This window comes from Triticum dicoccoides, chromosome 4A (genome assembly GCF_002162155.2).
Source record: "Triticum dicoccoides isolate Atlit2015 ecotype Zavitan chromosome 4A, WEW_v2.0, whole genome shotgun sequence".
In the NCBI taxonomy this organism is placed as follows: Eukaryota; Viridiplantae; Streptophyta; class Magnoliopsida; order Poales; family Poaceae; genus Triticum; species Triticum dicoccoides.
In genome coordinates, this window is record NC_041386.1 from 712,727,283 (window position 1) to 712,740,787 (window position 13,505).

The 13,505-nt window shown below is 49.3% G+C and overlaps 1 protein-coding gene across 1 annotated transcript; it reads left to right on the plus strand.

Annotated features, from left to right (window-relative positions):
* Nucleotides 1-7,450: 7,450 nt before the first annotated feature.
* On the plus strand, nt 7,451-8,598 carry LOC119288092 (60S ribosomal protein L22-like). Its single transcript, XM_037567714.1, has one exon. The coding sequence runs from the start codon at nt 7,631-7,633 to the stop codon at nt 8,381-8,383; it is 753 nt and encodes a 250-aa protein (XP_037423611.1). The 5' UTR covers nt 7,451-7,630; the 3' UTR covers nt 8,384-8,598.
* Nucleotides 8,599-13,505: the final 4,907 nt, after the last annotated feature.

The window sequence follows — 13,505 nt, forward strand, 5'->3', positions numbered from 1 at the left end:
TAGGAGTGCTTTGGTTGTACCAAACGTCACAACGTAACTGGGTGACAATAAAGGTGCACTACAGGTATCTCCGAAAGTGTCTGTTGGGTTGACACGGATCGAGACTGGGATTTGTCACTCCGTATGACGGAGAGGTATCACTGGGCCCACTCGGTAGTGCATCATCATAATGAGCTCAAAGTGACCAAGTGTTTGGTCACGGGATCATGCATTACGGTACGAGTAAAGTGACTTGCCGGTAACGAGACTAACGAGGTATTGGGATACCGACGATCGAGTCTCGGGCAAGTAACATACCGTCTGACAAAGGGAATTGCATACGGGGTTGATTGAATCCTCGACATCGTGGTTCATCTGATGACATCATCGAGGAGCATGTGGGAGCCAACATGGGTATCCAGATCCCGCTGTTGGTTATTGACTGGAGAGCCGTCTCGGTCATGTCTGCATATCTCCCGAACCCGTAGGGTCTACACACTTAAGGTTCGGCGATGCTAGGGTTATTAGGAAGACTTGTATGTGATTACCAAAAGTTGTTCAGAGTCCCGGATGGGATCCCGGACGTCACGAGGAGTTCCGGAATGGTCTGGAGGTAAAGATTTATACATGGGAAGTTGCCATACGGACACCGGAAGGTTTCGGGGGCATATCGGTATTGTACCGGGGCCACCGGAAGGGTTTCGGGGGTCCACCGGGAGGGGCCACCCTTCCCGGGGGGCCACATGGGCCGCGTGGGGCAGGAGCCAGCCCCTGGAGGGCTGGGCGGCCCCCCTTGGGCCCATGCGCCTAGGGTTGGGGGGGGAACCCTAGAGGGGGCGCCCCCTTGCTTGGGGGGCAAGTTCCCCTCCCTGGCTGCCGCCCCCCTCTAGATCCCATCTAGAGGGGCCGGCCCCCCTTGCCCCTTCCCCTATAAATAGAGGGGTGAGGGGAGGGCTGAACACCCAAGCCAAGGCGCAGCCCCTCCCCTCCCCAACACCTCTCCTCCTCCGTTGTGTGCTTGGCGAAGCCCTGTCGGAGTACTGCCTCTCCACCATCATCACGCCGTCGTGCTGCTGCTAGAGCCTTCTTCCTCAACCTCTCCTTCCCCCTTGCTGGATCAAGAAGGAGGAGACATCGCCCGTACCATACGTGTGTTGAACACGGAGGTGTTGTCCGTTCAGCACTTGGTCATCGGTGATCTGAATCACGGCGAGTACGACTCCATCATCACCGTTCCCTCGAACGCTTCCGTACGCGATCTACAAGTGGTATGTAGATGCAAACTCACTCCCTTGACTCGTTGCTTAGATGAACTCATAGATGGATCTTGGTGAAACCGTAGGAAAATTTTTAATTTTCTGCAACGTTCCCCAACACTGGGCATGTCCCTGTTCAAGTTCCACTTATCCAAATTTGTTGACCTAGCGATGGCCTACAAAAGATTCTTCATTATCTCACCTCTAAACTTTTGATGGAAGTCTTGATATAGATGTCTAACACAAAGTATGTGTTCTGCATCTGGCCAACCCATCTCAAGAGCTTTGTTTAAACCCTATAAATTTATTAAAACACTTATTAAGATAGAGAACTTGGCACACACCAATTAGCACAAACAGTTCATGTAATGAGATGCAGCCATTGGCAGATCTATAATTCGACTAATGTGGGGGCAACAATACAAAGTGTTGAGGTTTTTGAAGTAATTAGGTTGTACCAGAATTAGTATAATGGATGTTAGCATATGCATACAGTAGTGAGAAACATTTTACAAAATCTTTGTGGGGGACATGACCCCCATGACCCCCACACCGGATCCTCCCATGGATGCTGCTACACACAAGTGGCACGCACCTTTTGCAGTTTTGCTTATCACCCATGATAGTAAAATGGTGATGTGTTAATGATGTTCAGGTCATGCTTGAGAGTAGTGAGGAACCATGCCAAGAAAATGTGGACTCCACCTCTACCATACCCATTGTAATTGGGAAGATGCAATCATTTGGGTCTATTGCATCAGCTATAAGATACACACCTTTGTACTTGCTCTCCAGGTGACACCCATCAACACAAATAATTGGCATGTGTCCCTCCAAGAAACCTCTTTTTCAAGCATAATAGGACCAATATTATGATGTCATGTGATCCTTTGGAACTGGGTCGGCCTTTTCCTTGTCTTGGTTGTGTAAGCAATGAATTTGCTCACTAGATTGCTTCTCCTCAATTCCTGTCCATAACACAATAACATAATATGCCGTGTTTCCTCAGTGTTGCTCTCCTAGCCCTGCCTAGCTTCATTATGATAAGATAGAGATTGAACTGCTTCTGAAATTTCCTTCCAAATGTTCCCAAATCCACTATCTTATTATCTTTGAATTATTGTAGAAACATTTCTGTGAGATATCTAACTAACAAGTGTGTTCTCCATTGTACCCCCTTATAACAATGCTTCCAGTTCTATTGTATTTTGAAGCTTTGAGCTTCCAAGGACAATCTTCTTGACACACAACATTCAGTCTCTCTACCTCATTTCTTGGGATGTAAATCTTCACTTCGTTTTTGTCTATGTATGCAACAAGTGCATCTCTTAACTTTCTCATTTATCCAAATACTAACCTTGCCATGAAGATTGGGTTACTGCTATGCATCTCTGGATTAAATGCCTTGGATCTACATTACAACTTCTCAAGCTCCTCTTTGGAAAGGTTTAGGTCATTATCATCTAAGGGCTCATCTTCCTCAAATATATTTTCTTTGTTGTTCATTTTTATCATTCAGTATTGCATCCACATTCTAAGCAAATAGGTCATCATCCCCATCTTCACAATCATAGTCACTGTAATAGAAATCCAAATCTGAGTTAGTTACACTGTCATCTTGTACTTCCTCTGTTCCCGCTGCTTCTCCTCCTTCCCATGTTTCCACCACTTCCTCTGCATCCCCTAGTTCCTCTGTCTCGCTTGCATTTACACCATTGCCGTAAGAAGTTCCCTCTCCAGCTTGACAAAACCTTGGCATTTTTTCTAAGTGTCATAACCCTTGGCATTAATAGATACCCATTAAGTATGCCATCATTGACTTCCGAGCTTGCACTCACCATTGCAACCATTGCATCAACATTGTCCACACATACAAGACCATCGACTATGTCCTTCCCAAGCAAGCACCAGTACACCTTGATTAAGTGATATGTAGGGTCATATTCTAACCTAGACAAGTACCTTAACTGTCCCCACTGACCATGTCTCTGCATGACAGTATTCAAACACATCATGTGGGCATCTAATGTATGATTTGTTTGTCCCTTGTCCTATGAAAAGTTCATTATGCTCAAACTCAACTAAAAAAATATATGTCTTTTTTCTCCATTAGGCAATGCACAAATTGGGAAGATGCACTTCTTAGTTCACATAACGGTTACTTCTAAGTGCAACATGTAATGTAAATCACTACAACAAAGCCCACTTTGTGAACTTACAATGTGCTCGACATATGAACATATGAACATGTACCCCAACATCTCTTGTAAAACACTACAATGTATCAACATATGAAAATGCACTAAGCATATTTCAAACATATGAATTGCAAATTATTATAACTGACAATGCGGTCAACAGATATATAAACAAAAATCCAGTTCCGATATGAACTGCGCATCTCCATAACTCACAATGCACTGACAAAAGCACTAAACTGAACCATGCATTGAGCATCACCTGAAACACACTCTTTCCTCATATTACAACAACTAAATCCACTCTTTTCTCATATTATAACAAAATAATAATCAAAATCAAAATCCACTCGGTGCCAATATGCATATAACTGAATAAATGTCACTCCATTATCTGAAATTACAAACTGAACACAAGAACACACAAATTTTCCCCCAAAATCCGCATCACTAAATGAGTTTGCTTTCCCTCCCAAATCCCCTCCAAGCATCACCTACATCGATGCCTTCTAAACTACCTTCTTGTTCCCCTAAACCCCCTCTTATAAATGCCCCCAATCCCCTGAAAACATCACCTACGTTGATGCCTTTGAAACTACCCTCTTATTCCTGCCAATCACTTCTTATAAATGCCCTCCCAATCTCCTCAAAACATCACCTGCATTGGTGCCTTCGAAACTACCCTCTTGTTCCCCCAAACCCTCTCTTATGAATGCCCCTCAATCCCCTCAAAACATCACCTGAACTGGTGCCTTCAAAACTACTCACTTGTTCCCCCAACCCCCTCTTATGAATGCCCCCCCCCAATCCCCTCAAAACATCACATAACCATTACATTGCACTTATCTTCCCGTCAAATTCCATCTAGAAAAAACTCGTTCAAGGTGGGTTTGAACTCCCGAACTCGCATCCAACCACGTAAGCCAGCCAATGCTCTTGGTTGATAGTTGGCTCCTTATATAACTAAATTACCATTTAGCTCCAATTTATATACATCCATGAGTTGCCTAAACATCAGCAAGCCAACTACATAAGAGGGTAAAGTGTGGCTCATCTATATCTGTACCAATATAAAAAGACCTAAAGGGGCAGATCCAACAAACCCCAGCCGTCAAATCAGGTCAATCCAACGACCCAGGTTGCTCCAATGATAAGCGCTCAACATGTTTAATGTGCAATTAATATCATACCAAATATTAATGCCAATGCTAATTACATAATTAATACGCAAATAACATTCTATCTAACATTTATGTGTAATTAATATATCTAATATCAACGTGCATTGCACATACACATTTACTAGTTTATTCAAGAAATAAAGGAATCCACTCTACAATATGCGTGTAAAAGAAAAAAGACCCGATGGAGAAATCAACTCCACAAATCATGATGCCCAATGCTGCACATGCCAATAAAAGAATAGAAAGAAAGACATGGTGGAGAATTAACTTCAAAATTATCTCTCCCGATGTTGTCATGACGCACCAATACATGTTTTGATAGACATATCAATTATTTCTCCCCACGCACGCGCATTTTGCTAGTAACTAGAAGAACGCTCGTGCGTTGCAACGGGCCATATTAACTTTAAAAGTTCAATATCAATTCTGTTAATATTACATTTAATATTCTCATACATATTAAGTGATATTGACGACCTTTTTTACCATCAAATTCTCTCACACACACCCTCTCCCTCCCTCTTCCTCACTCTCTCTCCCCCTCTCCCTCACTCGGGAGGTGGGACGAAAATAAACCCGGAACGGAGACTACCAACTGAGACATTAGGAGTAGAGATCATTTAGTTGATAAGAATAAATAGAAAACGGTGTTAAAAAGGAGAAACAGATTAGAATACATTGAAGAACCAAAAGGACGATGTAAAAGGGGATTCGCCCTGCCCCCCGAGCCTTGCCACCGAACTGGCTCAGGGGTCCAGTCCCCGCGCGGTCGTCTTCTCCTGTTCCCCGAGCCGCGTCGCTACAGAGCCGGGCTCCCGCCCGACCACCTCGCTGGCATCGAAGGGGAATGGATAAGGGTGACGCCCTTCTTTCCCTGCCCCCATGGCCTCACTCCTCCTCGACGTCCCCTCCCAAATCCACTTCTCCTTCTCGCTCGCTCGATCCCGTCGATCTGGACGAAGTCAGATGCCACGGCCACCATGACCGACCCCGTCCACATGGCCACTGCCCTCCCTGCGGGCTAGGAGCTTATCGAGCAGCTCTGAACGCCTTTGCTACTTCGTCTGCGCCAATGAGATCAAGTCCAGCACCCCCGCATCGACGTCGCAGCCGTCTTCCTCAACCTTGGGCCACCACGACATTGTCGTTCAATCCACGCCGCCCCGAGCTCCCATGTCTTCCCCTAGGGCACCATTGACACCGCCATGATCTCCTCTTGCCTTTCCCCTGTTTCCCCTCTCGTTTGCTCTCGTTAGGTATTTCGCCATGGCCGAGAACCGCCGTCCGCCATGGCCATTGCAGGGGTAGCCACCGAGCTCCTCGGAGTGACCCCGTGGCACATGCCCGCTCCTATGCACGCCCATGCCCGAGCCTGCCGCTCTTCTTTCGCGCCCGCGGGACCACTCCCTCTCCATGCGCACGCCCGTGCTATATCGCGTCGGTCGCACCCGCCGCTGCCGTCGCGCTTGCAACCACCGCACCATTGTGCCCCCGCGCGACACACACCCTGGTCGCGCGCCACACTCTCGCTGGCTGCGCTCGCCCTGTTTGCTGCCGCCTATCCTTCGCTCGCCCCGCTGTCGTGCCCCTGCCTCGTGCCGCCTCCAGTCGTGGCCATCTTTTGCCGGCCGCCCCCTCAGCCACGTCGGCCGCATCTCTGCCCTCCACCGTCGACCGCTCGCCTCGCCTGCTGCGTGTTGCTTCCTGCTGCTATGCGCTGTTCTACCGCTGGTACGCTAATGCGCCATGCCCTCGACACCGCCGTGGACAAATGTGGCGGAGGGATTGTTAATGAAGTACGAGAAGGAGGTGGCGGAGAAGGTGTGGAGAGGCAGGAGGTCTGGGGCGGTTTCACCTGGATGTGGTGGAGGTGTTTATGCGAGAAGGAGCCGGAGTGGAAGGAGAGGTCACAATTGGAAAGAATCGCAAAAAAAATCATAACCCGGAGATCCCAGTTCAAAAAAATATGCTAATATCGATGTAGGGGTGATTTCTTTCAATAGGTGGAAAACATAGAAAATATTGGTTGTTATCAAGGAAATGTAAAAATTTAGAAAAGTTAGGAGTTTTGAACTGATTTCTATGCAAATGGGGTTTTATTGTGTGGTAACGTGATATCAGTACCTGCCCGTTTGTGACGTGTCTGATTAGGAAAGTTTGCAAATGTTAAGAAACTATTTATTAGGAGGAAAGTTGTGACGTGTCTGTTATTTATTTCCTAAAACAAATTTCACTAATAAGAGAAATCGATTGATTTAGATAAGTTAGGAAAGTTAGATTAAAATGTATTATCCGTTTCCTGAAAATCTGTTATTTGTTTCCTAAGACAAATTGAACCAATAAAAGGAATCGATTGATTTGCATAATTTAAGAAAGTTAGATTAAAATATATTATTTGTTTCCTGAAAATCTGTTATTTGTTTCTCAAGACAAATTGAACCAATAAAAGGAGTCGATTGATTTGCATAATTTAAGGAAGTTAGATCCGTGATTTATTATACGTTAGGAAAGTTCTGGTTGTAATAAAGAGTGGAGAGAAAAATAAACCGATAGACCAGGGTGGGAGGGGGTTGTGGGAGGAGAGACGAAAAAGACCAGCGAAAATAAACCGCGGACCAGGGCGAGAGGGGGTGGTGGGAGGAGAGACAAAAAAAACCAGTGAAAATAAACCGCTGAGACGATTCACCAACTCGTGCATTAGGAGTAGAGACTAAAAAAGTAAAGGTAAACATTTTTTTTTGTCTACCACAAATGAATACAAGGGGGCTCCCGCCATTTCCATTTGGCGCCAAGCTTTTTTACCGCCATTTTGTGGCGCCAATCCCACCTCTCTCTGCCACGCGCGCCTCTCTTCCACCTATAAACGCCCTCACCGGCCCCTTTCTCTCCCATCCACCCCCTCCGCCGCAATCCTCCCTCCCCACCGTCATCCAGATCCACAGAGCAGCAGAGAGATCGCCGGAGCATCAGGCCGAGGAAGAAGACAGTTCAGCCAGCCGGGTCTCAAGTCACTATGGTGGTCGCGCTCGGCCCCGGCAGGTTCTACGGCGGCGGCCTCCCGCGCCCGCGCGTCTTCCCCGGCGACCGCGTCGACCCGCCGGCGCCCGTCACCGACGCGCTCCTCTGCTGGGCCCGCGACGCTCACTGGTCCATGGGCGGCCTCGCCGCCAAGCGCCTCCGCCTGCAGGGCCGCATCGAGGGCAACCTCGTCAAGCTCCGCCGCACCGCGCGCCGCGACGCCAGGGTCTCCGCCAAGTCCTCCAAGGCCAAGGTCCGCGCCGTCGGGCACGGGCCCGCCCCTGCCACTCTCGACGACGCGCTCGGCTCCGACGACGACGATTCGGAGGACGAGGCGGAGGTCGCGGCCCAGGAGAAGGCGATGCGGCGCGAGGTCGTGGAGGATGATGAGGACTCCGAGTCCGGCGAGTCGGAGGGCGAGGGGGTGCCGCTCGTCACCATCGCCGCCGCCGCCAAGAGGAAGCGCGTCAGGAAGCTCTCCGACGAGTTCGACCGCATCGCCGCCGCGCAGCTGGAGGGCGGCGGGAAGAAGAAGCCTGCGGCCGCGGCTCCGGCCAAGGCGCCGCTGAGCAAGAAGGCTTCTGGTGCTGCGGCCGTTCCTGCTCCGGCCGCTGAGGCGCCGGCAAAGAAGTCGCTCAAGAGGAAGGCGGTGGCACCGGCGGCTGTGACAGCGGCGAGGACCTCACCAAAGAGGAAGGCTGCGGAGGCGCCGGCGGCAAGGAGGACCTCGCCGAGGTCCAAGCACTGATGGATTTCTGTTCTTTTTGTCAGTTCGGTGGCTGTAGCGGTTCAGGTGTGATATCGGAGATGCAGTCTGCTGTGTGTTTGTCGAAATGCTCGAATGGAATCAGTGTCATGCTTATTTCTGTATATGAATCAAATTTCTCAAATGTCTTTGGTTAACTCTGAATGATCTTGAAGTAATAGTTCTTGTACTGAGATCTGAAAGTCTTCCTAAAATAACAATTGATGTGTTGAGGCATGGTCTGCATATGTGATTACTGAGATATGAAAATTCAATGCCCATGTTTCTTTCTATATCTGAATCTTCCTGTACTGTGATCTAAAAATGTTTGATGATGTTTCTTGCGTTTTGTTTATCAAGCTCAGTTAATGCTATGATGTGAATTGCAAAGTGAATTCAAGTGCAATTCCTTATCTGTCCTTGTTGCTACTGAGATGCAGAAATGTTCCATTTCTTGCTTATTTTCTATGCTTCTTTGTCGAAATGCTGGAATGAAAAATCATGCCATGCTTCTTTTATATCTTAATCAAATCCTTACAAAAATATGCCTGATCAAACCTAAAATATCCTTAAATAATAGTTGTGTGTTCATCGAAATGTTGAAAAAAAATACTGTCCATGTTTCTTTCTATATCTTAATCAAATCCCTCAAGTATTATTTGATCAACCCCGAAAAATAATATAGTAGTTCTTGTACTAAGATCTGAAAGTGTCTGATGTTGTTTCTTACATTTTGTTAATCAGTACCGAAAACCCTAGCCTACCCGTCGGGTCGCTCTCTCCACTCTTGTGGCCACCCCTGCCACCACCCAGTAAAGCACCGTTGCCACCCGTCCTCACCTCACTCTTACCGGAGGAGGCCTTCTAGGCCCCGTCGACGGACGGCGGTAGTGAGGACGCACCCCAAACTCCTCTCTCGGCCACCTCCCTCCACTACATCACCCCTCCTCTGCTCCGGGCCGATGCACGACGGCTGTGCTAGCTGTTGGCTCCCTCAACAAAGGTTGTCGCTCGTCGTCGCCTTCAGGGATGGTCCCTCGATGCAGTGATTTGCTTTCAGGCCCCACGATCGGCGGTGTTGCGCCGGTGGGGAAGCTCCTGTGCTCTGGCCATGGGCGCTCTACATTAGCCTACCCATGGCTTGTTTCCTCGAGAATCCTAATTTGGTTTTCCAAGTTTGGCTATGGTGGTCTCCATGACAATACTTCCTTGTTGAAGGCGTCGTCGTAGAGCTTTCTCTCGAGCAGGGTACGACTGTCGGGGACTCTTGGTTTCAAGCGAAAGTTCAGCGATGACGGCTCATGTCATGTGTGTCGTCTCCCTTCTTGAAAATTGTTGAGTACCCCTGTATTCACCCTTCCACAACCAACATTGCAGCTTCGTCCGAACAAGTATGGTGTGGACGATGTTAGCTTGGTTGCACTCGGTCTGGGCAGGGTCATGGACACCATTTGCTTTACTTTGAGCCTTCTTAAGGGAATTTGCAATCTTACCTATATAAGGTTTATTCACTTCCATTGTATGAGTTGGATTTTGATTAAAAAACCCTGATTTTATGAGTTGTTGTATATTTGTATTATTGTTGTTTGTGTGCGAAGTATTTGTAATCCGTGGTGTGATACTAACACTTCACCACATAGCGTGCACATTTTCGCATGTATGTTTTGTGAAGGTGGAGTCTTGGGATCGATATTATGCGGAGGTTGTTAGATCTGCATAGTGCCGGTTGATGAGGATATAGACCTAGGGTAGGGTCATAGGCCTGACTTATACGTCCTACCCAAGGTCACTACCCTAGAAGCAAAGGTACCCCAGAGACAACAGGGAGTATCAATTAAAGACTTCGAGTGCAGTCCACTCGACCAATCATATCACTCGGATACCCCTCCTTCCCGAGATCACTCGACCATACAAGAAACCACTCGACCTACTGAAGACCAGGAGCCAGCCAGGACAGCAACGGTCAAGCATTCATTCCGTAGTCTTCAAGGGCATTAATATCATTTTATAGCTGGCGTTATCAGTAACGCCCCATCTTTATGTACATTGAACTCCTTGTAACGGGGGATGGCCGGGGTCCTGGCGTACTTTATATAAGCCACCCCCCTCCTCTGGCAAAAGGGTTCGCACCCCTGTAACACACACCATAATCCAGCCGACTGCCTCAGGGCACCGAGACGTAGGGCTTTTACCTCCTCCGAGAGGGGCCTGAACTCGTAAACACTTGCGTACAATCTCACCGTAGCTAGGACCTTGCCTCCTCATACGTACCCCCTAATCTTACTGTCAGTCTTAGTACAACGACAATTGGCGCCCACCGTGGGGTGAAGCGTCTTAGCGACTTCCGGCGAGGATGCATTTTCTTCAGTCTTCATCAACATGGTTTCCGGCGGCAGTTTGATCATGGGCCACGAGTTCTGACTCGGCGCGCTCACTTTCGTCGCCGACGGCTCGGCCTGGCTTCAGGAGGCCCCCCTCGATGTCGAGGCACTGCCGATCCGAGGTTCGTCGCACTTCCGTGCGAGTGCCCGCGGCGTCCTCCTTCGGCAGCCGTCGACCCCCTTGTCGTTCTTTTGCTCCGCTGGCCACCGCTGCAAGCGGTCGGGTCGATCACGGCTCCAGTGATGGGTGAAGCACGCGGTGGCTCGACAGACGTTCACCCCCAAGTCGCGACAATCGAGCCCGACGTATATCACTGCGGTCCAGTCGACCCGTCGACTGACATAGAAGACACACTTTCCGAGAGCAGGAGTTGTGACCCCGTGGCGGAGGTCCTCATGGTCGATTCCCATCGCGGCCCGCCTGGTTTCCGTCGCAGCGGCAAGAACGGGGACGGCGACGGTACGTCATTCGCCCACGAGGAGTATCAGCCTCAACCTCTTAGTCCGCAACTGAGGGAGGGGCTGCACCGCCACAACAAGGAAGCTCTCCATACCCCCATCATAGGGGAAACTGCCGAGGCTCGGGCTTTGGAGGAAGTGCGCCTGGCCATGATGGTTGCGCGCACTCGTTTGGAGAATCTCCAACATTCTCTCGATGAGTGTGCCTGTCGACTAATCCTCGGATCTAGTCGGCGTTCACGACAATTGTTTCCACCAGAAACTCAGGTATTCCGTACGCCGATTCAGAATCTCACGGCTGCTGCGCATATTGCAGAGTCCATTCAGCTGCCTCGCTCGGAGGCTGGAAGGGGCTTGGAACAGATCAGGGCGCTGCTCCGGGCAGCAGGAGATGAGAACTCCGCCGTGTCCCAGTCATGGAACATAATTCACAGTCGATCGGTAAGGGAGGACACCGTTCAGTCACCACACAGTCCTAGGTAACCTTTGAGGCCAGGAGCTCGTGAGCACCGCCAGGATCGGCACCTAGGAAGAGCTCATGGAGATGATGATCGTGAGTTCACCCGCGACAACTACCGTCGAGTGCCTTCACCCCTTCCGAGGGGCGGGTCATGCGCCCCCTAGCGGTATGATGATAGGCGTCCATACAGTAATGACCGCAGAGTTCCAGTCGACCCAAGAGCCCCTGGGTTTGATGCAAGGTCAGTCCTTGTTCAGGGCTTGGTCGACCGGAACAGAGCACACAGAGAAGGGCTAGACAGAGACAGGCCCAGCGGAAGCACGGTCCACGTGTCTGGTCCCGAGTGTATCGGAAGAGCCATCAGGGCCGCTGAGATCCCCCATAACTTCAGATTGGCAACTGGCGTCGGTAAGTTCACGGGAGAGTTGAAGCCCGACACTTGGCTTGAGGACTACTGAGTGGCTGGGCATATTGGTGGCGGCAGCGATGAGGTGGCCATGAAGCACCTCCCCCTGATGCTTGAAGGTTCTGCCAGAACTTGGCTGAATCAGTTGGCCCATGGGAGCATTTTGAGTTGGGATGAGTTAGCCTGAGTGTTTACCAGAACATTCGAGGGCACCTGTAAAAGACCTGCTGGTCTACCAGAGTTGCAGCATTGCGTGCAGAAACTGAATGAAACCTTGCGAGACTATATCCAGAGATGGATCACTCTGCACCACACAGTGGAGAATGTGTCAGATCACCAAGCAGTGTGTGCCTTCAAGGAAGGTGTTTGCTATAGAGAGCTCAATCTGAAGTTCGGTCGGACAGGAGATATGACTCTGACTCGGATGATGGAGATTGCCACCAAGTACTCTAACGGCAAAGAGGAAGACCAAATCCTGAGTGGTAAGCACAAAATAGTCGCCCAGGACACAGGAGGAGGAAATTCCAGTCGGAAGCCGAAGCAAAAGGCTAAGGCAGCAGGTCCTGCCGAGGCAGCAGTGTTGAATCAAGAAGGGAAGCCCAAAGGGCCCTGGAATTCCAAGAAGGTAAAAGATCAAGATGGAAATGATGTGATGGATCTGCCATGTCATATTCATACTAAGAAAGATGAAGAGGGGAATCTGATCCTCCCCAAGCATACCACTCGACAGCGTCGACTCCTGATTCAGAGCTTCCAGAAGAAAAGTCAGCCCAGCGAGAAGGATAAAGATTCCGATAAGGAGGAAGACAAGGAAGAAGACGAAGATGGATATCCCCATGTTAATGCCACCTTGGTGATTTTTGCTGATGTCGAGAGCAGAAGTCGACTAAAAGTCACTAACAGAGAGGTGAACATGGTTGCTCCGGCAACACTGAAGTATTTGAAGTGGTCGAAAACCCCTATTACATTCGACCAATCGGATCACCCACCATGAGTTGCTACCCCTGGGCGGCAGGCGCTGGTGGTCGACCCATTCGTTGGGGGCACTCGACTGACCAAAGTTCTGATGGATGGTGGCAGTGGCCTCAATATCCTGTACACTGAGGCCCTCAAAGGAATTGGCATTCCGATGTCCAAACTAAGCGAGAGCAATATGAGGTTCCACGAAGTCATCCCAGGAAAGAAAGCCGATTCACTTGGCCAGATCGCTCTTGATGTGGTTTTCGGCGATGGGAAGAATTACCACAAAGAAAAGTTGACGTTTGAGGTTGTGGTTTCCAGAGTCCTTATCATGCCATTTTGGGCAGACCTACCTATGCTAGCTTCATGGCTCGACCGTGTTATGTGTACCTCAAGATTAAGATGCCTGGCCCCAAAGGCGTGATAACGGTCTCCGATAACCGAAAAAAAAGAAAAGGA

Coding starts and splice junctions, on each gene's coding strand:
- LOC119288092 (XM_037567714.1), top strand. CDS start 7,631: ATGGTGGTCGCGCTCGGCCCCGGCAGGTTCTACGGCGGCGGCCTCCCG.